Source organism: Castanea sativa, chromosome 12, assembly GCF_040712315.1.
Source record: "Castanea sativa cultivar Marrone di Chiusa Pesio chromosome 12, ASM4071231v1".
NCBI classification, from domain to species: domain Eukaryota; kingdom Viridiplantae; phylum Streptophyta; class Magnoliopsida; order Fagales; family Fagaceae; genus Castanea; species Castanea sativa.
The window spans coordinates 45,262,771-45,288,849 of NC_134024.1; the positions used below are offsets into that span (position 1 = coordinate 45,262,771).

The 26,079-nt window shown below is 35.3% G+C and overlaps 2 protein-coding genes across 7 annotated transcripts; one reads left to right on the forward strand and one right to left on the reverse strand.

Annotated features, from left to right (window-relative positions):
- The first annotated feature begins 1,342 nt into the window (after window positions 1-1,342).
- LOC142618478 (uncharacterized) lies at window positions 1,343-15,580 on the forward strand. The gene is made up of 13 exons (XM_075791424.1): window positions 1,343-1,459; window positions 1,738-1,797; window positions 1,904-2,005; window positions 2,806-2,886; window positions 2,964-3,082; window positions 3,185-3,286; window positions 3,690-3,806; window positions 4,054-4,122; window positions 4,293-4,359; window positions 4,575-4,628; window positions 4,718-4,807; window positions 14,722-14,760; window positions 15,170-15,580. Exons 1-13 carry the CDS (start codon window positions 1,346-1,348, stop codon window positions 15,326-15,328), a joined length of 1,173 nt encoding a protein of 390 aa, XP_075647539.1. The 5' UTR covers window positions 1,343-1,345; the 3' UTR covers window positions 15,329-15,580.
- LOC142618477 (uncharacterized) lies at window positions 15,581-24,791 on the reverse strand. Of its 6 annotated transcripts, none has more exons than XM_075791423.1 (14): window positions 24,556-24,791; window positions 24,378-24,432; window positions 23,998-24,053; window positions 22,943-23,043; window positions 22,692-22,761; window positions 21,357-21,426; window positions 20,414-20,470; window positions 20,224-20,291; window positions 20,019-20,099; window positions 19,437-19,514; window positions 19,169-19,324; window positions 18,017-18,169; window positions 17,074-17,178; window positions 15,581-16,031 (listed from the first exon to the last, which is right to left on the reverse strand). In XM_075791423.1, exons 1-13 carry the CDS (start codon window positions 24,739-24,741, stop codon window positions 17,095-17,097), a joined length of 1,215 nt encoding a protein of 404 aa, XP_075647538.1. In that variant the 5' UTR covers window positions 24,742-24,791; the 3' UTR covers window positions 15,581-16,031; window positions 17,074-17,094. The 6 variants fall into 6 exon arrangements, with proteins under 6 accessions (XP_075647538.1, XP_075647537.1, XP_075647532.1 ...); XM_075791422.1 differs by having other exon boundaries at window positions 15,581-16,074; XM_075791417.1 differs by having other exon boundaries at window positions 21,357-21,444.
- Window positions 24,792-26,079: the final 1,288 nt, after the last annotated feature.

Here is a 26,079-nt window from a genome sequence, read left to right on the forward strand (position 1 = left end):
GTCTGGAGATTCGAGATACGCGTGACGTTCCATACTTTGTTAGCAACTTTTGTAGCTTCAAGTAACTAAAAAACTGCTCAACCTTCTGCACGACTTTTTAAACTTAGAATACAACAACAAACATATGTATCTATTTGACTATATCATATTATATTATAATCTAATAACATTGGCTATACAACCTATACTATACTATATATATCTCTAGAATTTGCTCCCTATTACGTTCTTCTGAAATGTTCACATGAAGACGTCAAATTCTGTAAGACCTTCTTACTAGTCTTTAACTATCTAACTCTCTGTTTCATAACTATGACATTTATTTACTGTTCATGAATATACTCAGAACTACATATATATAGGTTCTTCAATTCAGTTGGGAGTTCATATATCCTAAATGCAGTTTTTATTATAATGTGATCATTCATGGGCATTACAAGTTAAAAGGACACCTCCTTTTCCTTTAAAGTACTACTACCATATAGTTTCTTCAAATTTGTTGCGGTTTGAACCTATCACAATTTAGTTTTCAAATTTTGAGTTTCTACATTTACTGTTTGGATTAACAAATTTTGCATTTTGTACATAAAAATTTACCCCTTATGGTTTGGCCTAATCAAAATTTAGTCCCACAAGTTTTTTCAATTGTTTCATCTAACCCCCTAAGGATTGGGTTAAAATAAAATTGTTAGAGGTACTTCGATTTTTTTTTTTGGACCAAAACTAATGGTGTCAATTTTAGCAATTGAAAGTTTGAGGACTAAATTGTGATAGGGCCAAATCACATGGAGGTAAATTGTAATGTTTTCACTCATTTGTTTGTTTGTTTGTTTTTTTTTTTAATAATTTTTTGAAAATTTATTTATTTTAATAAGTTAGATTGGATTAGGAGATTTGAACTAGCTTAACTGAGAAGTGAATATGGTCCTATTGAAAACTTCTGATTATTATGCCCCATTTTGGCAAGAAAGTCACATTCAAATTTTGTGTGGATTCTCACTCCACAGTGCTCATTTTATTCCTTTGTGTGTTTTAATTTATCATCAATTCAATAACACCTTATAGTGGATCTCTCAATTGGAAATCTTCTTCCATTTATTTGTTTCCTTAGTGAAACTTGGATTCATGGGACTAAGTTTTGGTTGTTGTTGTACATCAAAATATACAAATTCTTTCAGTTAACAAGAAAAAAATGAATACATGCAGATGACTGAGAATACCACGTTAAACCTATATGTCAAAAGAATCAGTCTTTCCAAGTGTATTATTTCAATTAATGCATTCCGTGTTATCCCCTTTCTTGGGCTAATATTTTTCGTTTCCTCTTTGCTTTTAGAAAGCTTTAATGGTGGAGCCTAGGAGGCAGAGAACATTTAGATGCAGGTTCCTTTGCATGCTGTTTTTGCTTTCTGCAGGCTTCTTCATAGGGAGTGCATTTGTAGTCACAGATTACAAAGAGGTAAAACACACTCTCGTTTCCATGTTTATTGCATAAATTTACTTAGTATTAGAGTACTGTGGTATATTTAGTTTGCTTTCTGGGTTTAGAGGCATTTTCCACTATATTTTCATGGACTTACCCTTGACATATCTTCATTCATATCTTACACAAGAAAGCTATATAAGTTGCAAATTTACACCAGCTCTAATAAACATATCAAGCCTGTGCGTATATATTTTTAGACGCAAATAAATAACTTGGCTTCTAAAAGTAATAACTGGGCCATCTTTGCACAGAGGTTTTTGTCAAGGGGATTCAATAATGCTATGCAGAATACAAGATCGAAGACTCGTGAGGTATACTGCTACCATCCAAAACCAATTTAAAAGCATAATTTGCTCCTTGTTCTATCATGTACTGGTTAGCTTTTCTATTCTTATATGCACATCCATTTGTATTTAGACTCAGTGCAGGCCACAAGGAAGTGAATCACTACCTAAGGGTATTGTTTCCAAGACTTCTGACTTGGAAATGCGATCATTATGGGGTCCCCAGGATAAAAAGGTTTGTCACTCTATTAGTAATATGGCCTTGCAGATTGCGTTACTTTTAGTCATTTTACTAAAGGGCCATGCAGTTTTTACTTTGCTTTTTCACCCCTTTCTGATTTAAGGAATATCTAAGGATAGAAAATCATCTTACTGGAAAATCTAGGTCAGAGAAGGAGAAATTTTTGTTGCTTCCTTTCTTGTTGACTGTGCACATGAACTGTAGGCGCAGAAATATTATTTTTCCATCCTAAAACTTGCTTGTAGAGACAATCTTTGAAAGGAGAAGTTAGTTTTTGCTATCATATTTTCTTTTGTTTTTGCTTTCTGGTTTTTGTTTTTATATTTTTTTAGAGATGGGGAAATAATAGGTCTCACTTGGTGTACCGGAGGTTTGATGATACAAATTTCTACCTTAGATTGCAGGCACAAAACTTTTAGGATCAAATTCTTTTTAGAAAAAAAAATTATAATTTACGGGATCCTACTTCCAATCAAGTGAGATATTGATTGTTAGTTACCACTTTAAGAAAATATTCAATGCAATTTTTTTAAAAGAAAGGAAGACAATAATTAGCATAAAACATTCCACTGACCAAAGAAATGTTATACTTCAGAAACTTGAAACATAATTACAAAAATAACTTCTGAGAGAAAATATTTCTTTCTGTAAATTCTGCTCTTTATTGTCTTCTACCTGTTCTCCACTCTCTTTTTCAATTGAGACAGATCCAGTGTATTTTCTCTGATACTAACTTGAAAATGCTGATTATCTGATTTGACTATTAAATTATATTGTATGCTACTTCTATCCAGAAATCAAAGTCATCGATGAACTTATTGGCTATTGCAGCTGGAATAAAGCAAAAAGAAAGTGTGAATAAAATTGTAAAGAAGGTGACAAGCCATGCTCTCGTTACTTTGATTGTCTTTGAATTCATTAAATCTAATTTCCTATTCCACCCAAATTACAGTTTTTGTCCAGTGATTTTGTCGTGATGCTTTTTCATTATGATGGCATTGTGGATGACTGGAGAGATTTAGACTGGAGTGATCGTGCCATACATGTTTCTGCCGTCAATCAAACAAAGTGGTAACTTTTATTAATAATAATAATAATAACAGAAAGATTTATGATTGTTCAGATGTGTCTAATCATCATACTAGTATATAAATTTTTTTTTAAATGACTTAGGTGGTTTGCCAAGCGGTTCTTACATCCAGATATTGTGTCTGAGTATGCCTACATCTTCCTATGGGATGAAGACCTTGGAATTGAAAATTTTAATGTTGGAAGGTAAATATGCATTTTTATGAGTTTGTAGTTTTTGGGTCAGTATGAGTTTGTGATTATGTTTGTATGCATGCATGTATGTATGTATGTATATGTAAATGGCTGTGTACTTAGTATTTATGATGATTTGTTTGTAGCTGTACATATGTCATATATGCACGTATGAATGAGTACATAGATGCATGTATGTTGGAAGTGTTAACAGATTGTGCACCTGTTTGTTTATCATTTGAAAATAATAATAATGATAGTATAAAATATTAGCTTTTCATTTCATAGTTTGTCAATAGAATGTCAACATAAAACAGTGTCATAAATATGACACATAATCTGTATGTGTGTGTGGGTTCATGCATGCACATAAACCTCAGTTTGGCTCAATTTTGGGTTAATGTCTTCCTTGCAGATATCTTAAAATTATTAAAGAAGAAGGGCTTGAGATATCACAGCCAGCACTTGATCCTAATATATCAGAGGTGCACCATCATCTCACAGCGAGAGATAGCAGATCAAAAGTACACAGGTTCCCTAATCTTTCCAAGAAAATGATATTTCAGAATGAGCTGAATTAATTTCCCATCTCTATTTATTCATTTGACTATTATATAAATTTTGGTGGCAGGTCTTCATGATTTTTATGCATAACTGTCATATGTTTTGTCATTTTGGGTGTCATGACAAAACTACTTGGCTTTGATCAAACTGAATTTCTTAGTATGGTTTCTTCTAATACGAGACTACGTTGTGGTTGGTTTTGCACTGGTTAACAGGAAGATAAACAAGTTGATTGGAGGTGGAAGGAAGTGTGATGCAAACAGCACAGAGCCTCCGTGCACAGGGTAGCAAATTTGAATGCAGCTCGTTTTTGGTTTGCTACTTTACACACACAAACACAAACAATTGTGTATATACATACATATACGTACATATGAATGCATGTATGTATGTGTATCCAACCGTTGAAGGTTATCAGTTATTGTGCTGATCTTTAGTTTGTGAAATATGACAGGTGGGTGGAAATGATGGCTCCTGTTTTCTCAAGAGCATCCTGGCACTGTGCGTGGCATATGATTCAGGTATGGCCTTAACTTGAACGGTTGAATACAAGATTGAGTGTTTCTTTCTTATCAGTTTGGCTGGACAGTATGTCCTGGACTTGACCTATAAATAATAGATTTTGGTCTAATGAACAAGATTTTAACATTATCAGTAACTTCTCTAAGATGAATAAACATAGGGCTTTACAAAATTTTGCCACTAATTTATATTTTTTCCCCTAATGTTTGGACAGAATGACTTAGTTCATGCGTGGGGCCTGGATTTTCAACTTGGTTACTGTGCACAGGCAATTTTCCCATCTTATGACCACACACACGTGCACAAACATTTTTCAATTTGTTCATACCTTGAGAAAATTTCTTATGTGCAAAGCAGGGTGATCGAACCAAAAACATTGGTATTGTTGATTCCGAGTACATCATCCATTATGGTTTACCCACGCTAGGGGGTTCAGTGGCAAATAAGGTTAGAACTCTTTTATTACTAATTCATAATCCCAATAGTGTTGGGATGGGCTAAAATTAGAGTATCTAAGGCTATATTATCAATTAAATGTTAATAATTGTGTCCGTCCTCATTACTTCCATCCATGTACTTCTTCCTTAATTTACTTCTGCTCCTTAACTTGAATTAAATAATCTTTGAGACACATGTTTCCATAGTGGAAACTTTATTTATACACAACCAAATATCTTCTTGTTTGATCACTTAGCTAGATACATTGTTATAGTTGGTTACTTTAGTTTGTATTGCCTCTATTAGAGCTAAAAGCCATGCTACATGCTTACATGAGTCTAACATAACATCTAGGCTACTTTTTGATCATCGCTCCTCCCATACATATCATGTACCCTATAATTTGCCATGACTGAACAATTTGTTCTGTCGAATAAAAAAGGACATTTGTTTTGGGGTTGAATGACGATTGAATACTTCTTTTGGTCAATGTGAAATTTAGAGTACTTGACACAAGGAGCATGTCAACCCAATGGCATTAGGGTGACTTGGGCCATACTTATTGAGTTATTGCATGGTGTATAACATCATTGTTTATAAATTCCTTTTAAATTTTTTTTATACACTACACACACACACACCTATGTGGCTATGATGGACACCTTTGACTTGAAATATACGGAGATCGTCCTTCCCTTCTTCCTTATTTTTCTCCCTTTTTTTTAATAAATTTTTTCAATGAAGACCTTCTCTCTTGTGTGTAAATTTATGTTTGAGGGTAAAATATCTTGCTTTCCCTGGCTTTTTTCTTTAAGGCAGATGCTCTTGCGGGATCTTCATCAGTCCATTTTTATGTTCTTCTTCTGTTTCTTGTGTCGTTCGCTATTATTTACCAGAAATATTATTATTGGGGCTGCATAGTGGGAGCCAAATGAGTTTTAGTTAAAGATCATGGATAACTAAATAAAAGGAGGGAAAGGCTGAATTTCGAATGTTCTAAAGAATGGTACATAAATCCGTTTGTTATTGAGGGAATCATATGTCCAACCTTCCATTGCCACCATTGTTTAAGTATTGGATGTTGTCTTTTAGTCCTTTATTAGTAATTAGAGGAGACCATATAACACATTGGTACACATCATGTCACATTATAACCAAGAACATCATAAGGAGTTCTATCCAAGAATGGGGATCTTGGCCATAGAAGATTCACCCGTGTTTATCATATATCTGGGACTTCCTTTCCTCATTTAAGTCCTTAGATTTCTCTAGAACTGTTCTCTATCCTGTTTTTCGTCATCTTTTCTGCATTTTATTCTCTTAGTAAAATTTTATTGGTTCCCATATAAGAAAATTTTTATTTTTGTAGTGTTTTAATCATGGGGACTCATAATAGAGAGAGCATTAAGCATTGTGATTAATTAAATCTTCACATTAGGATTACATCCAAAATCATGACTAAATTATAAATGAATGTTCAAATAGTGTGTAAAACACCTATGAGCGTTTAGACCCCCAAATTACAAATTACCAACACAAGCTTATGATCAAACAATGTATGTGCGGAATATAAAAATAAGCTAAGTTAGAATTGGTAAAACAATTTAAACTGAAATTAATTACAACCATAGCAGTAATTAAAAGGCAAAGATTGAGGGAAGAGAGATGTAAACACAAAGACAACACATCGATGTGTTATCGAAGAGGAAACCGAAATCCTTGGCGAAAAATCTCTTCGCCGCCCTCCAAAAGGTTAACAATCCACTAGAGAATAAAGTTGTGATACATGAATAGCAGAAGACCCTCCAAGCCTAATCTACCCAGTGCACCTAAGCCCTCCAAGCTTCTTGCTCCAACAGAGTTACGTCGATCCTTATCTTCTCTAGCTTACAGGATCCCGCAATAGCCCATTGCATCAACCAAAATTAATTGGTCCCTTCTGAATTGCTTCTCAAGTACCAAAATGCCTCCTCACAAATATGGGTATGGTGAGATAAGGATTTGACTAATGTCTCTCTCAAGAATGTAATAATGGAGAGGGTGAGAGTAGAGGAATCTGGAGAATCAAAGAATGAAGATTGTGGATGAGTTAATCTTGTTTTTCTCTAGGGTTTCTCTCTCAAAATTCTCTCTGGAAGCTCTCTACATTTTGTGGGTATAAGGGTATTTATAGTAAGGTGTGTATGGAATGCGAAGAGTTAGTTATAGCTAAACAGAGCATTCTGGCGACTCGAGCTCGCGACTGGAACGAGTCGTGAGTTAATTGCTTGGCCAACTAGAGGTTTTGTCTTGTAGTGCAATAGCTGGCGTGACCTTTCAGCTCCCCTTGCATGCTTCACACGTGTGCCATCTTTGGCGGCTCACTAGTCGCGAGATCCAGTCGCGAGGCTCTTCTTGAATGCACAGTCTTAAGCTTTTCTTCACACTTTACCCTTACATGATTCCCACCTAAATACAGGGTTTCTAAATACTAAATTATAAGCAAATTTGGCATGGAATAAAGCAAACAAAATGATTGAATAAATTCAAACTTACAATCTCCCTTTTTGGCTATTTCGTGACAAAACCCTAAAATAAACTCTAGACTTAACATGTGAGTTGGGAACAGTTGAACAAAACTCACTCACACCTAACTCTAGAATCTGTGAAGCTCTTGAACCATACAGACAAGTCTTTCCTGAAAACAACAACACAATACGATCATTGTAAGCAGAAAACTTGAAATGCATATGGAGCAAGCACAATGTGATTAAGCACAATGCAATCAAGCAATAAAGAATAACAGCAGTAAAACATGGCTTGACCAAAAACGAGCAATCACTATAAATAATGACCACAATGATTATTTACTCAAGGAATGAACATCCGGACATGCAAGCTTATAAGCTACATGCAAGCTTATAAGCTACATGTAAGCTTATAAGCTCAATGCAAAGTATCATTTGCATGTCTAACACTCAACCGATAAAACAACCGAAGGTAATTGCATTAAGGATATAAAATCCAATAAGGGCACAAGAGTGATGTACTAAAAGAAATGCATAACATTAACTAAAAGTATTGAGCTACAACGCTAAGGTACAAAACAAGTACTGAATAACAACTTAAATATGTAAACCAAAAAATTTAAACAGTAACACAATAAATATCCATAAGTTATAAAAGCTATAAATAGCAAGACAAAAGTATGTGTGTATGTATCAGTATTCTCCTTTTGAGCTCACACAACTCCCCCTTTCAATATGCACACTTCCCATTCCTGTGTTGCTCTCCCCCTTACTGTATGCCATCATCCAAACTATGCAATGAACAATGAGTTTGCTTTTCCCCTTTTTGGCACGAATAGCTAAAGGTTGTCCTCCAGCTTTTGTTGAATAGCATCCAACTGTGTCTCAATGGTTGTTAGACGCATTTGAACTTGGTTGTTGGTGGAGTAGATAACCCTTTTAAATCCAGAAATACACTGGTATAAACCCTCAATCAAGGTGCTCAACCTGTCAGCTTGAGAGCTAGGAGGTACAGGTTGAGTGTTAGTGGTCTGCAATGCTGGAGTGTGAGGAGATGCAGTCTCGGTATGCACAGGTGTTGCTGAGCCATGACCGGATGGAGTGGTAAGAGTGAAAGATTCACTCTTATGTGCTTTAGAGGAGTGACTCTTACTTGCTTGAAGAGATATCATGGATAATGGTTGAAGACATGCTAGAATTTTTCCATCAGTTGGTGGACGAACACCTTCAAAAACCATGATCTTCATGATTAGACTACAAAAAGGTAGACATGTTCTGACTGCTGTTTTCCCTATTAACTGGAAAATGTGGGCAAAAATGTCAATTTGAACTCCGGTGATGAGATCACATAGAAATTGCGCTTTTCCAAAGTTGATGAATGCAGTGTTCGAGAGTGAATAGAGGTTGAAGAACATGATCAATTTAAGAGTTGTTAGATCAGGTGCAAACTTTGCTGTTCCAATGGACGTGCCTTTGGATGAAATCTCATGATTTGGCCTAAGAATTTGAAGAATATCTTGTGCCTTAGGAAGTCTATTATCATATGGTGTGAGGTCTACATTTGCTGGTCTGTTGATTTGAAGAACCTTTGCAATGTAGTATGGATTGATGTTGAACTCCTTTCCTCATACCCAACACTTCAACTTAACTTTGGTGTATCTAGCGTTTGAATAAAACTCCTTAACCAATTCATCAATCGGGTCTTTGAAGTTCCCGAACAGATCAGCTCAATCTTTTGCTCAAAGATCCTAGGAATAAATGTTGTTCTCAAGGTATCAAATTTTACAATTTGTTCCACCACAGTGGGAGCATCTTCAAAAATGCTTGAGAAAGTCTGTGAATCGAGGGGAATCCTGAATCTCTCACTGTTTGAAACTTGAGACAAACGTTGAGTCCATTTTTTAGGGGATGATGGAACATCAATTATAGGTTCTTTTCCTTGAGAGGAACGATGAGACATCTGTAAAATAGCATACACACAGCAGAGAACCAAGTGCAAAACCACAAGACGCAAATATAAACTTGATTAGATCCAAGTTAGTCCATGAAATAAGCACACATTGTTATTTAAAAAGACCTATTACTCAATCATGGTAAATGAACCAAGTATTCAGTATTCAAGCATGTATTTGAGCATGAGCAACATTGGTACGTGTGGTGTGCAAATGTGATGATTGTGCTGACACAACTAAACACAATGTAATCTATGAAATCCATAGAAACACAAGTAACTGTCCTTAAAACAATTTACTATGAGGATGACATGCACAACATAACACAAACTTGATACACTACTAAAAAATGAGACATGAACATGGACACATGTATAACGAGTAGCATATTATCAATATCAACAAAACCCATTCAACAAACTCAACAAGAATTACCTAAGCCATATTCAAAACTCAAGTTTTCAAAACTCATAAAAAACCCAAAATCCAAGAAATTAAGGGGCATAAACGTGAAATTCTTTGAGAAAAATGGAAAACCCATACCTTTTCTTGAAGCTTGAAGTTTGAAGATGATGAAAATGGTGGATTTTCAAGTGAAACACGGTGAGTTTGTGAGAGGGAGACAATGAACAGTCACAATGTGTGAGGGAAAAATGAAATTTTTTTAAAAACTACTCTGAAAATAACCCTCATTGTGCAAAATATGCAATTTTCGCGACTGGATTGAGTCGCGAGCAAGTCGCCAAAGCAAGCCGCCAAAAACTCTTATAACAAAATTTTGAAAAATTTGTCTAAGTGTTTTTCGTGACTGGAAGTTCCACTTGCGAGTAAGTTGCGTCAGGAGTCGCCAAACTTTCTGAGTAATCTCACGACTGGAGCTTTTACTTGCGAGCAAGTCGCTAAACTGAGTCGCGAGAATTTTAAAAACCCAGTTTTTGAAAAATTTTCAAAGTCCTTTTTGCGACTGGGGGCATGACTCGCTAGAGAGTGGCTAAGAGCTTCTGTGTAAGTTCGCGATTGGCTTGACTCGTGAGGCAAGTCGCCAAAACAAGGTTGCACGGTTTTTTGAAATTTTTGAAAATTTTCAAACAAAATACTTTCCAAAGGCAAACAAAACACTTAAAAATCTTTTTCTGTTTTATCAACATATAATTGAGCATGTGCAACATATTTAATCATGTACAATCACAAAATAAATAAAATATTCATTGAACATAGACATATGTGATGTGTGTGGGTACCAAAGATGAGATGGTCTTTAGTCGAATGTGAAGCTTCAATGATCAATTGAATCAAGACATACACAATTAGCACGAGAAAAAGTGACCAATCTCAATTATAGAAATATGCATATATGACCTCCCACAAAACTTGATTACATAATTCTGAAACTTTTCATTTGACTTCATACACATCATATCATTTGATCTTTATAATCAATACATCTCATTTTGAGATCGATGATTGAAATTTTTGATATTTCAATTTAATGAGCAAGCCTTTGGCTTTTTGAGCATCATACATTATTATAAAAGTTGCTTTCCCTTTTTCTTAGTCAAATACTAGCATGTGTGATGGCTTTTGTAGCTCATTATCTCTTTTCATTTTGAGATTTACATTTGTTGGGCTCTTTAAGCAAGAAAAGATAGAAGAGTGGGAAGATATATAGGCACAAGTCTATGCAAGTTTCAAGATCAACAAAACCATTGACTAATCATTCATGACAAGTTTGAAGATCTATTTACAATAGTCACATAGATTTCAAGATATTTCCCACAATGATAAGAATGCATAAAGAACAAGCTATGGTCATAAATGAACAAAACCATTAGTACAAAGGTACAAGGCAAAACATGCTTGAGACGATACACAATAATGTCGATCAAACTTTTTGGATTTTCTACTTTTTATGTGTTTTTGGATTTTTGACACAAAACAAGTAAAGATTGACAAAAAAAAAAAGTAAAAACATTCAAAGCAAAAAGCAAACAAACAGAATTTTCAACACATGTTGGAATGATAACAAAAAGCACATAACCAAACAAAGTCACAAAACATAGGAAGTATTAATGTATAGACATGTTATAATACTTATGCATGAGTACCCTTCTTTACCTACACGACACTTGCGTTTGGGGTGATATCCTTAGAGGATTGGGTGCCATTGTTCTGACTTTTAAACCTTCTAGTGAAGCTTGTCAGCATTAATCATCTTCATCAAATCCCTCATTTTGGGATTACTTTCTTGACATTTTGGTTGCTCAGCAGTCCAATTCCCTTTGCCATGTCTAGGTCCTCTCGACCTTTGAGCACTTCAATTCTTCAATGCTTGAAGTTTATGACAATTTGATCTGGTGTGTCCTGGAATTCCACAATGATGACAAAAATGTTGAGTTCTAGAACCTCTTTGTGACTTTGGGAGAGATTTCCCTTTATCTTTAGGTTTGACCACTAATTGGTTAGGAGGCTTAGTAAAAACCGTTGGTCAATCACATTCCGCTTCTTTTCCGGCTTCACTTTCTCAACAACTGAAGTTTCTACCACTAATTCCTTAGCTTTCACAAACTTCATTTCCTTGGATATATTAGCAGCCGAACTGCTATTTTCGGTGTATCCCAATCTGCTTTTGTCGGAAAAAAGGTTTTTGGTGAGCAAGCATTTCATCAAGCTTCTTGGAGGAGACCCGCTCTACTTTAGCATTAGCTTGAACCACCTCAAGCTCAAGAAATTTTATCTTTGAGTAGGCTTCGGTCAGCTCTCCATTCAACGTCTTGACTATACACTTAGTCTCCTTGTATCGGACTAAAAGACTCTTGTAGTCTTGCTCAGCTCTCTTCATTTTCTTAATGGTTGCGTTAGCCACTTTTGCATATTCACCGGTTTTCTCGAGAAGGGAGTTGTAGGTCTCTTGCAATCCCTTTGTTCTTTCATCTTTCTCATCATCGAATTCTTCTGCTACTCCTATTGACTCCAATTCAGTGTGCTCACCAAGCTCTTTTACCAACACACTTAAATCATCCGAAGATTCCACATGAGCAATGGTCATGAATGCAGAGAAGTTTCCCTTTCCATCACAGCTTTCATCTGAATCTGAATTAGAGGAGTCGAAATCACTAAGAGTGGTGGCATATACCTTGCCCTTCCCTCTCAAATAATTAGGACACTCTTTCTTGAGATGTCCATGTCCATGGCATTCAAAGCATGTGATTCCTTGAGAGGATTGAGACTCCTTCCCATTTTTTCTCTTGAATTCCTTTTTATTCTTTCTGAAACTTGGGAATTTTCCCTTCTCAGCAAATTTTCCATTCTTCTTGAACTTCAAGAACTTTCGGAAATTCTTTACAAGATATGCCACATCTTTCTCAACCTCATCCTCATCCGATGAGTCGTGAGCTTCCACCCTCTCATTGATTGTCTTTAGAGCAAGGGATTTGCTCTTCCTTTGTGATGGCAATGATAGCTCATAAGTTTGAAGTGAGCCAATTAGTTCTTAAACTTTGGTGTTATCAAGGTCCTTGCTCTCTTCAATTGCTGTAACCTTTGCATGGAAGCTCTCCGGCAATGATTGAAGGATTTTCCTCACTATCTTTGAGTCCTCCGTCTTCTCATCCAAGTTGAACTTGTCGATAACCACCTCATTCAGCTTGCCATAGAATGAGTCGAATGACTCGTCGTCACTCATTTTCAGCTTTTTGAATCGAGTGGTTAGCATCTGCAACTTAGTGTCTTTGACCTTTTTTGTGCCTTCATAGGTGGTCTCCAATATTTGCCATGGCTCCTTGGCAATTGTTACGTGAGAAATCTTGTGAAACTCATCTGGAGAAACACCACAAAAGATAGCATTTAGTGCCTTACTATTTGCATTGGCTGCCGCAAGAGCCGCCTTATCCCATGTGGATTTAGCGGCTTCCGGCCTAGTCCATCCTACATCTACTACATCCCAAACAGTCTCATTAATTGAACATAAGAATGCCCTTATGCGAACTTTCCAAAATGTATAGTTGTTTCCATCAAAATATGGTGGAGAATTGAGAGATTGGGATTAATCCATCTCAAATGGGGTTAAGGATCACACTTAGGTAATTAAACCACAGCAAGTGCACCCGCTCTGATACCAATTGAATGTTCAAATAGTGTGTAAAACACCTATAAACGTTTAGACCCCCAAATTACAAATTACCAATACAAGCTTATAATCAAACAATGTATGTGCGGAATATGAAAATAAGCTAAGTCAGAATTGGTAAAAAAATATAAACCGAAATTAATCACAACCATAGCAGTAATTAAAAGGCAAAGATTGAGGGAAGAGAGATGCAAACACAAAGACAACACATCAATGTGTTATCGAAAAGGAAACTGAAGTCCTCGGTGAAAAATCTCTCCGCCGCCTTCCAAGCGGTCAATAATCCACTAAAGAATAAAGTTGGGATACATGAATAGCAGATGACCCTCCAAGCCTAATCTACCCAGTGCACCTAAGCTCTCTAAGCTTCTTGCTCCAACAGGGTTACGCCGAACCTTATCTTCTCTAACTTACCAGATCCCGCAATAGCTCATTGCATCAACCAAAATTAATGGGTCCCTTCTGAACTGCTTCTCAAGTACCAAAATGCCTCCTCACAGATATGAGTATGGTGAGATAAGGATTTGGCTAATGTCCATCTCAAGAATGTAACAATGGAGAAGGTGAGAGTAGAGGAATTTGGAGAATCAAAGGATGAAGATTGTAGATGAGTCAATCTTGTTTTTCTCTAGGGTTTCTCTCTCAAAATTCTCTCTAGAAGCTCTCTACATTTTGTGGGTATAAGGGTATTTATAGTAGGGTGTGTATGGAATGCGAAGAGTTAGTTACAGCCAAACAGAGCATTCTGGCGACTCGTTCTCGACTCGAGCTCGAGACTGGAACGAGTCATGAGTTTGAGTTGCGAGCTAATTACCTGGCCAGCTGGAGGTTTTGTCCTGTAGTGCAATAGCTGGCGTGACCCTTCAGCTCCCCTTGCATGCTTCACACGTGTGCCATTTTTGGCGACTTGCCAGTCACGAGATCCAGTCGTGAGGCTCTTTTTGAATGCACACTCTTGAGTTTTTCTTCACTCTCTCATTCACTACCCTTACATGATTCCCACCTAAATACAGGGTTTCTAAATGCTGAATTACAAGCAAATTTAGCACGGAATAAAGCCAACAAAATGATTGAATAAATTCAACCTTACAATAAATCATTATTTTTTAATTGTTAAAACTTCTCTCTCTCCCTCTCTAACTAATCCAGTTGCGTAATTTTCCTATCGCTACTAATTCATAATGATGATTATATATACAGACTGAAGAACCTAATCAAGCTACCCACGGTATGAGCTCACATAGTTCAGAGAAATTGGCACTTAATCAAAGCCCAATATACCACATCACATTCTTTAGTCGTCTGAACTGGTACTAATAAGCAGCATTGAATTTGCAGGAAGGATCACTGTCACATCAATCCGATGGTAGAATTGGGGTAAGCCTTTCAATGTATCTTCTATGCACAGAAACAAGTTATTCTGCCCAAATCCTGCATATCGGGAGCCCATTTTTCTTCTTTAATATATACTTAAGCCATTAGCTGGAGAGTTAAATAGTGCATAATGAATTCGACATGTACAATATAAATTGTGCACAGTGGCTTTCTTTCTTTGATTATCAGATGATTTTGATGATTTATGCATCCAAAAAGGGGGATGCACCTTCTTCTTGTACAATATAAATTGTGCGCAGTGGCTTTCTTTCTTTGATTATCAGATGATTTTGATGATTTATGCATCCAAAAAGGGGGATGCACCTTCTTCTTGAAAGTCACTGGTGTTCATATGATCTTGGCTGCTTAAGGATAAGATTTTCTCATTCTTTGATTCATTGCACACTTGCAGGTGAGAAAGAGGTCCTTTGTTGAATTAGAGATCTTCAAGAATAGGTGGAAAAAAGCAGTAAAGGAGGATTATTGCTGGATTGATCCGTATCAAAAACACCCCAGCAAGGCAAAAGCTAGTTCATTTTTTAGAACCTTGTTTATTTCCTTGCGTAGATAAGCTGATTGCTGAAGACATACACATGATGACACAGTCATTGGCCTAAAGTAGTGGGAGGAGGACAGCAGAACTGCTATGTAGAGTTCAAGCAGTGCTGAAATACATCTTCCCAAATATGGCTGATACATAGCAAGTTGGCATTGCTAATATGGTACATATTACTGTATACAAGTCCTGTGATCATTATCTTGTAATTTCACTATTCATTATTTGTGAGAATTTGAATAAATGCACAAAATTCTCAAGATTGCAAGAATGAAAACCAAATCAGTTTCGTTTTTAGTGTATTATTGTTTTATGACAGTATTAGTCAATCTTAGTGACCTTTTATAACAAGGGTTTGTAATGAAATTGCAAGTCTTTCAATTCAAAATTCCATAAAATTTTGACTTTGGGATTTTCAAGCATCCAAATCCCAAGTTCATATCAAGAAAGAAGCTGTCATTTCACAAACATTTTACCAACATTGCCATCCCATACAACCCACCATTGCTCTTTACATTGTCATCACTGCCATTATTGCTGCTGTCACCATCATTATTGATAGCACTAACATCATCATCATTGCTGGTAGTGCCAACACACCATTGCCATTGCCATTGCCATTGCCATTGCCATTGTCATTGTCACTGCCACCAGTGTGCACTGAACCACAATCATCACTCACCACCATGACCACCCTTTTTTGCGACTACTGCCACCACTGCCATTACCAACACTGTCACTACTACAATCACTACCATGACCTCCACCACCACCATAACACCATATTACCATCACTACAAACACCATGATACCTTACTATCACTATCACTATCACCACAATGAAAATTTAAATTGGTGCAGAGTTTAAGATACTCATACAAATTTTGAAAATTCAAATTAATCGGAGTGAATTCTCGTTCATTTAAATCTTGTCATTTTGAACTTTATACAAATTTCTGAAATTCATCTTTTAATTCCAAATGCATCCTTATATAATTTTCCATTTTGGTGCAATGTCTATATATTATAGAGATACCATAAACAGGGATAAATATCCTAACTAAAGTATGTTTACAATTGATCTCATATTTCTTGAAAGAGCATTTTTTGAAGATATCACTTGGGCCCTTCTTCAGCTCGAGTCTCCAAGGGGTCAGTATATAATTTACATATACTAATATTATGCAGATTTTATGTATTGTATTTAATTTTGGACAGAAGAGGAATGCAGCTGACTATAACACCTACAACAATCTAATTAACTGTTAACACTCGAGAAATTGACTACTAGAAAAATCTTCATAGTACATTAAATTCCATTTTCCCACAACACGTCCTAATCAAAGCGTAAATACTACATGTCAACCTCCATTTTATGGAATGCCATTTCCTCTCTTTCTCTTTCTCTCTCTCCAAATTTTTAGTGATTTTTTAACACATGGACGCTCAATCTTTGATGAATATGCCATTTTTTACCTTTCAAAAAATATACTGAATTAAAGAAGTAGAGAAAACCAAAATTAACATCAGTAGAAGTACTAAAAAATGACATGTAATTAAGGAAGTAACAAAGAGTACAACTTCAGTTAGAATAGAGTTGAGGAAAAGAATAGATATGACAGATCCTAACTAATCTGTTGAGGATCATAATTGAGCCTAAAAATTTTGTGACTGAGGCTTTATTGTTGTTGTTGTAAAGAATATACTGGATGGATTGTAAAATGCAAAATAATATTTACTGAATGCTGAGCACTGCTTACTCAAGCAACATTTTTGTATCATCAAATTTGGCTCCTTTTGCTGATAACCTTAGAAATGAGTTGTCCAAGTTCTTCACCACGATCTTCTTGTACATGATGTCCTGCCTACAGAGCACAACATTAAACTGTATGTTTTCTACAATAGTAAGAAACTTAACAACTGAAAATATATGGCAATGATTATCAGTTGTGTACTTTCTGGCAACCATTTTATTATAGTATAGATGCAAACTAAATATACAAATCTATTACAAAGGACCACTAATAGGATATGGCAATAAGTTTACTAGCAGAAAAGCGTAACTAAACAAATATGCACAAAAATTCAGGAAAACAATTAAAGACTGTCAAAAAGCCTTAGGACCACAGTAATGACAACTACTTCAAACAGATATGTAGGGAACATAAAGAGAACCAATATAAAGGGAACTCAAAAATATTTTGTGAAGGTAGCTGAAAATTTTGGAGGTTGTGATGTGGTTTCAGGATGCAAGCTTCTAAATGAGCAACAATGAAAAAAGCCCAAATTTTTTTATTCCACCCCCTCAAGCCCAAAATCAAACATGACTTATCATACTAATAAATGTATAGAATGATAGGAGGGAGGCTAGGTATTGGTACTATGAACTCAGGTCCATAAGAATCAATTCTATACAACTGTTGGAGTATCCAGCATAATGCTTATAAAATCTATTCACAGTGCTGGAAAAGACAACAAAATTGAAATGGGGACTATAGAGGAAAATATTGTTGCAGAGAACGAGCTTAATGAATGACAATGTTCAGTAAATGATATGAGTTTGGAATGTGCACATGAAAACTCACAAGATTGTAGCTGTTAATTCTTCGATACTATAGCCTTTATTTTATTTTGGTTTTATTTTTCTAAATGGTAAACTAAGTTTCTCAATCCATACACATGCATAAGAGAATATTTTTGTACCATTGGTAGTTCTACAAGCTTATGGTTTGAATCCTTGCAGAAATCTTCAACTCCATCATAGTTCAACCAGCGATCTCTTTGGCCCCAGAAAACTGTAGTTTGAACATTCCATTTTTTATCTGTGAGTATCATCTGCATATCCTCCACATAGGTCTGCCAGTAAAGCAAAGACAAGAAAAAAGATAGAAAAAGCATCAACAACTAATCATCTTCCCCAAAAAAAGGAAAAAAAAAAAAATCATACACCTGCACGCATACACACAAAAGTAGTCATCTTTATCTATGACAAAAGAAGCTTGCATTGGAACTTTTATAAAACACAAAAATGCTGTATGAATAAATCAACAAGACAGAAATATAGCACAATCTTATGTCCCCCCATACCTAAGAGTAACATTTTGACATGGTAATCCAAATCACACACCATGTGTATTCAGCAAATTGTCCTCATGTCTGAGGAGAGCTTAAATTGGCCTTGGGAATCAGGACTAAATGGTCAGATTCAGATTTTCCATCAATAATAAATGATAGAGTAGATGGTATAACGCCTATTAAATTTGCACATCAGCTACAGATGTTTGTACAATTAACTCCCACAAAGATGGTAACCCATGAAGAGGCACTGTGTATTCAGTATACTTCAAGGCAAAAATAACGAAAACTGCCGAAATCTATCAGCTATGAAGAGAGAGAGAGAGAGAGAGAGAGTAAAATAGAACTTGACGAGCATTCCCTTATGACCCCTACCCAATAGAAAGAATAAAAATCCACTATCTATTATCACATGAGAATTTGAAGTACTTGAAGAGTCTGCCATGTTATGGCAGCAATTCTCCCCCACCCATAGCAGTAGGTAATTCTTTTATTGGTAATTACACACAAACCTAGTGGGCCTTTAACCCATAACTTATCCACAACATTCTTACAAGGAGAGGAGATGACATTTGAGCTAGAGCTCATTAGCACAGGAAATTTTATCCATGGCTAAAAGCTCTTTGGCAATTTTTGATGGCACAGAGAAATGGGTTCACTTTTACCTTGTTTTCTTGACAATCTTAATCTGTTAAAGCAAACAAAAATTTTAAGGTTTACAACAAGAGAATTAAATTTTTTTAAAGATGTAAAATGAAAAGAAAATGTGAAAAAATTCACCTTTAGCTCTTTCTTCATTGCCCTGCTAATTGCATTTAAGGCAAAACCTGACGAACCAGATGTGAGATAAGGTCTTCTATAAACCATTGCATCATCCTCCTTCATTTTGTAAGGACCACAACTGGTCAAGGCTTTATCACTAGCCCTTAAGGGATCCTAGATGTACATAGGAGCAAGAAATGTATCAGTGCACTCACAAAATACCCCCCCCCCCCCCCTCCCCGGTCTTCTCTCCCTTTCATTTTTCCTAAGCTTAGAACCATCCTACCTGAGCAAATATTTCACCTAGCAAAAAGTTGCTGAATATGGACAGGGTTGATGGAAGATTAGCATGTTTGGCTGTCAGCTGTAATTTTAAGAGGAAAGAACATGTTCATTAGTTGTTATAATACTATATTACCAAGAAAGAAATATGCATCACTGCCATTGTTCTGTTCTTGAATATTAGATAGCTACATTCAAACAGTACAGATTGCAGAATCTCCCATGTTCCAAAATTGAGACTAACTTTCCTTGAGTTTTTTAAAATTAAAACTTACCCCACGGATTTGCAATTTTGTACTCACTTGGTTCTATGTAACATTTATTTTACACGAAAAGTCCCGAAAGGAAAAGGAAGGCTAAGTCGATATAGAAAACACTACTGATTAATGGGATTTCAGAAAAATATCAGAAGATCAGCTATTTTTCAGGAATTACAGGGAAGCAAGCGCTATACACATTCCATTAGGGAGATTTCTGCAATTTGACTGTATACATATATACCAGCATTGTTTATAATCAGAATGACTCTATGAGAATTGCTGGAAAGAAAGTCCAAGCAAAATGGTAAGGTTTGCGAAATCCATACCGGAGGATTGAGTAGAATTAAGTTGTTAAGTTTCTCTTGATGACTGAGAGCATATTTAACAACAACTGGGGAAAAGTAGCCCTGGGAAGTGCATCAAACATCAAAAATAGTCTTCAGTCTGATGTTACTGGAAAAAAAGAAAAGAAGAGAAAGGCAATACTGATTGGTACATCCATTATTCTACAATCAGGAAAGGCAAACACACCTGGACAACAAGTGAAACCTTACTGATGGCAAGCTCATTTATTAGAGACTCCAAGGATGACACATACTCTGCAGTCATAAGGAAACTTACCATGCGAAACACTCTGAAATAGTTTGATATTAAAGGATTGAAGGATATTATAAGAGAAGTATATAATAGCCTCCATTGTTTGGGCAGATAAAGCAATTACCACCCAATGTGTAGTCAAATCCATATCCAGGTTGAGGCTTATCTGAAAATCCAAAACCTTTTGGAACAGAGGAAAAAAGGACAGGAAAATAGTCTAATTAGCATATAATGAACTTTATTTTCCTGACAAGATGTATCATGTAATCTGACAACTATAGCTAGATTGTCAAGCAGAAATTAAATTCTTGGTGAATATTTTTTTTCCTAAAACAAGTCTGAAAATGAGAAACCTTACATAATTTTTATGTGCTTCAAAACTATTTTTGGGGGGGGGGGGGTGGGGAAGAAGAGATTAGGAATTATCAACTACAAACATTACAGAAACTAGTGATAACAAATATATTCTCATTTCGCAAACCAGCATATAGGATCAATATTTTCAGAATGGATACTTTTTCTATCTCCAAGGAGTCTAAATATTATAGAAATCGTATGCTTAAATGAGTTCAGAGGGACTTTTTATTCTATGCTGTGCATACAGGTGATATACTCACCTGCTCCTAAAGGAAAAAAAATTAAAATATAATGTATCCAACAAATCATAGAAATTGAGACTCATATAGAATTAGCCAAGAAGATAAGGTGCCAATAAATGCAGATTTTAATCTTTCAATAGAAAGCTCATGTCACTCAAATGTTCTCCTATTTTTCCCTTCCAAAATTTTCATGTGAGACATGATAGAATCACATTCCAAACCCTATTCTGCAACAAGTTTAGTTTCCTCCTCTAACACTGAATCATTCCTTACACAGGTCTCAGCATCACCCATCTCATCCCAAACACCACAGATACAAAAGGTCATACATCCTAACAATTGGAAAAATAAGTAACAGATGATCCACACTCTCTCCGCTGTGATTACACAGAGAACAGAAAACTGATAAATTATGTGAAATTAACAGTTTATATTATAATTCACAATAGACTAAATCTATGATCTCACCTAGCCAATCAAAAGTGATGGCATGATAGTCCTTAGAGAGTACAGGAAGAACTTTACGATAAGAGTATGCCTGCCAATGTACAAGGTACTAATGTGAGGTCAGTAAGTTGGAAGTTTTAGAACAATGACATTTACCGCAACAATAATAGATTTATGCATCAGCTACAATATGTAACTGGAAGGAATAAGAAATTATTTGAAATCAAATATACTCAACAACCTTAAAGAACACATGCTAGAGAAGCAATACAAAGTGAATACATATCTATATCCATAGATCTGACAAGAAGAACTGCATCTTAGCAAGACGGGCTCTTGAACTAGATATTTCAAGATGACGCACAGACATGCATGCATGCTCACTCAGACACTCCTTCTATATTTAATTGATTTTGAAGCGATACACCAGCCATGGACATTTCAGTACTCCTCTAAACTTGTTCAAACATCATTATACTTATGCCAACCGATATATTAAGAAATATATAGCCTAACATAGACTAAGAAGTTATTAATTGCAGAAAAATAAATTATAGCATTTCTAAACACACCCTAGACATGGACCTTCCACAAATTACTAGCAATAAGTAATGAATTGTGGACCAAGAAGTTTTAATTCCATGTTCATCCTTTATGCTGCATAACAAAATACTCAATTTTCTGAACTTCAGGATCTGACAATTTTGATAAATAGTGCAACCATTAACGGAATAATTAACACATCTATCTTATATAATAATCATAGCTTTGAATCTGCCAAAAACATCACAGATAAAATTTTGTACAAAGATCGAGTTTTATAAATGACATTATTTCCCATTTTATATGAAATGAAACACTCAATTGAACACCTTAAGAGGCTGAATCTACTTAAGCTATAAAACTCAACATGACAATTATTTATCATATGGTGTGCATTATATGCCAAAATTTACAAAATTATGTAACTATCCTTTCAATATATGTGATAAAGAATGTTCTAGGTAAAAAACTGATATATATGACCCTGAAAAAACAAGTAGTATTTATAGACATAAATCACAAACTGAAAATATATCTTTTGGAAACCATAAAACAAAACCTGATATTATCAATCAGTCATTGCTTGGCATGCTAGTTTCAGTAGTATTAAATAATACCTGAAATTAAAAAATTAAAAAAATAAATTGGTGTATCTAAAAGAAAATAATTAGTCACAGTACATGACTGTTGTTATAATCAAAATCATATTAAAATCACAACATTTCATCTGCCATAATGATAATGGAGTTCTTAAAATATCTAACTGACAAGATGAAATTACTTGTAAAAAAATTACGCAAACAAAAGATTCACCTGTGAAGGAAAACCATGAATTAATATGACTGGATGCTTATCAGCACTTCCACTTTCAACGCAAAACCATCTATTGCACAAAATCAAATATACAGAGCATATTTCAAAATCGGTTAACCCTGCAAATTTAATTTGAATTTCTGCATATCTTAGAGACCTGAAACCACTTAAAAATCACGGTTGAAACATATTGGTATGTTGCATATCAGTCCAAATAAGGAAAGTTCTCTCAAAGATACCTCAGAATTTACCTAAAAACATCAGCTGAGGTCTGAGAACTAACACCCATTGTAAGTCCAAAAATGGGATCCTTTGCCTTCTCTCCAGAACCAGCAACACCATGAGCTCTCACCTAGGAAAAGTATATGATCAATATTAAATTTCTCACACACCAAAACATGATGGAGATGGAATCCAAATGAGACAGTTTAAATTGTGGAGAACATAGCTTGCACCATTATTTTACACAGCCTACATAACAAAATTAATAACGTAATTAAGTGTCAGCAAGAAGATAATGTTAATAAGCATACTTTTTACTTTTTATAGGCCAAATCTGAAGGAAACAGTATGAGAATAATATAAATAAGAGACCAACCAATTATGGAATTTACTGCTTATGATTGGTAAAGTACAAAAGGGTGAAAAATCCAAGTATTGATGTTATAAAATCAGACATTAGCTAATCATTCCAAATAAATCATTTTACTAAAAAATGAAAACTTTTTCTTTGTACCAGTTTATTGTCAGACCAAGATGGTCTTTTTAGATGTCATTGAACATCAGAATGCATAAAATTTGAGGCAATACCATTCTTATATCACAAGTTGTCGAAAGTGGTTTTCTTAATTCTACTACTAGGCATAAGAGTATGAAGCTCCCATATTATTTGTATACTTTTTCTTTCCTCAATTGCTCTCAAATGCAATTCCTTACTAAAAGTACAACTTAAATCATTATGTTTCTTCAATTAACATGTGGAGAAGCCCTTCCTAGGGAGCAACTCTTGAAATCCTATGATACTCAATATTTGTTTACTCTCTCTCTCCCACACACACACACACACATACTTGAAGCACTCAGAAATTTGATCAAACATGTCACTACCACAACTGCTCTTGGGAACAGCTATGATCTTTATACCCCTTAGACTTCTCACTCAATCACACAAAAGCAACTGTTAATGCTCCAGAGCTATGAAAAATGTTAAAATCTCTATATCCATCTAGTTCTTATAAAATGTATAAATTAAGGAACAGCAATTTGAATGTCCAAAACCATATTAAGGAACAAGGAGAGTACTCACCATCTTCCCTTTCTTAAACCATTCATCTGATTGGCTTGGCTCATCTGAATACTTTCCTGTTAAATACACTCATCCACATTTTTCAATTAATCCACACGCACACATCAAAACAATGCCAAAATACAGGTCTCTAAAGTTTAGCCTATGACTAATTTTACTTTCTGAAGTAACAAAGTGATTTGTAAAAAACTTAAAGCAGTCAATTTTTGTATCTATGGAGTGATGACATGTCAGTTTTTGGTTATGCCACATCATTTAAGTGACTAAAAGCAATCATTTTAAATTTCATAGACTAAATTCACTAACGGGCTAAAATTTGATGAATTTAAGCCACATAGCAATAGTAAAAAATGGGTATTCGAAAGAGAACAGAATAGCACCTCCACTGAAGGAAAAGCCATCTCCAACAGACTCAGGAGCATCAATCAGATAATCCTGAAACATAATCAAGGAACCAACCAGATCAATGAAGATGGGTTTTTCAGTTTTTGTGTCAATATGAAAAAAAGAAAAAGAAAAAACAAAAGTAGTTAAAGAACAATGAAAACCCAATCATACTTGCTGGCTATCATTGGGGTTGGACTTGCAAGTGAGTTCAAGAGACTTTCTAATTCTTTGAGGCTTTGAAGCCATTGACATTGACCTGAGTGGTCCAAAGAGAAGAGATAGAGATGCAAGCATTGGGGAAGGAGAGTGAAAAGTATGAGAGAAATGAAGAGAAGGGGTTTTAGCTTGAACTGCCATGAAGTTAGTAACTTAAGATTGAGATGAAAGACGTAACCGAGAGACAGTGGAGTGCATGTTTCAATATATATAAAAAAAATGTATATATTGTTAGTTTTTTTTTTTTTTTTTTTTTGGTTTGCTGTTTTCTAAAGGGATATGGATTCTTTGGCTCTCGTACGTTATGAACTTATGATTGAAATGTAATCATTTGTAAATTGTAACACGGTAAACATCATGGGTTGGAATCTCATTTTCCTTTGTTTGTCCCCAAAAATTTACTTATCTACTACTGGTATCAATATCATATTCATACCGATTACCGATTCCTCCAAAAAAAAAAAAAATTTGGGAGATATGACACGTGTTAATGCGTCATTCACCGACGTGGAACATCATAAGCTGTGTCAAGGATCCTTTTTCTATTAACAGGAAAGCCCTTATCTTCTCTTTCTTCTCTATTTACCGCAATATATATATATATATATATATATATATATATATATATATTATAGGCAAAGTTGGGCTAAAAATTCGATTGTAGCTAGGAACTACAAAGTTTAGGTATAGAATTGGTTATAATCTTAGGTTACAATTTTATTCAATAAAATAAATATTAGTACATATTATGAAAATCTAACCGTTGAATTGTATATTATTTACGCTCTTAATACGAATATTAAATTTTATGTCAATCGGATATTATTTACTATATGATCAATAAACTTATATTTTATGCATAACTTTGAAATACGAAAATTTGCAAATTAAACAATTTATTGATGATATAGCTATTGATGTTCAATTTTTTAGAAATTTTAACGTGCCAGCAGTCCTCGGTGGTTGCCGTGGTTTAGACCCGCCCCTTGCGCTGCTTTCTTCCTTCTGCCGGTGGCCTGCCTTTAGCCACTCTCCATAGGGAGGTTTAGATCGTCCAGGGTCCCTTGGTGTAGAGTAGTCCTTCACCTCATGACCAAAGATTCCACAGTTGAAGCAAAGACCAACAAGGCGTTTGTACCTGAACCCAATCCGTAGCTTGTCTCCCTCCGGGCTTAAAACAACTCCCCCCTGCAGATGGGCTTGTCTAAAGGGACCTCAACTCTTATTCTAATGAACCTTGCTTGGTCTGTCGTAAACGTCGTTGCATCTATCTCCACCACCTTTCCAATTCCACTCCCAATATCTCTTCCCGTCTCCTCCGTTAGAAGGTCAAAAGGTAATCCCCAAATCTAAATCCAAATTGGGAGTGTTTGGAATGTCATGGATGCAGCTGTCATGCCGCTCTCCCACTGACGGAGTACTAGTGGGTGGTTATAAAAACTCCACGGACCATTGTTCAACACCCACTTTAACTGACTT

What these genes read in the sequence shown, in the direction of transcription:
- LOC142618478 (XM_075791424.1), top strand. Translation starts at nt 1,346, where the DNA reads ATGGTGGAGCCTAGGAGGCAGAGAACATTTAGATGCAGGTTCCTTTGC. An exon ending in GTGCGTGGCATATGATTCAG is followed by an intron (nt 4,360 to 4,574) that starts GTATGGCCTTAA and finishes ATGTTTGGACAG; the next exon opens with AATGACTTAGTTCATGCGTG. An exon ending in AACTTGGTTACTGTGCACAG is followed by an intron (nt 4,629 to 4,717) that starts GCAATTTTCCCA and finishes TGTGCAAAGCAG; the next exon opens with GGTGATCGAACCAAAAACAT.
- LOC142618477 (XM_075791417.1), bottom strand. Translation starts at nt 24,741, where the DNA reads ATGGCAGTTCAAGCTAAAACCCCTTCTCTTCATTTCTCTCATACTTTT. An exon ending in ATTTGACTACACATTGGGTG is followed by an intron (nt 20,292 to 20,413) that starts GTAATTGCTTTA and finishes TTATGACTGCAG; the next exon opens with AGTATGTGTCATCCTTGGAG. An exon ending in AGCTTGTAGAACTACCAATG is followed by an intron (nt 17,179 to 18,016) that starts GTACAAAAATAT and finishes TGTGCTCTGTAG; the next exon opens with GCAGGACATCATGTACAAGA.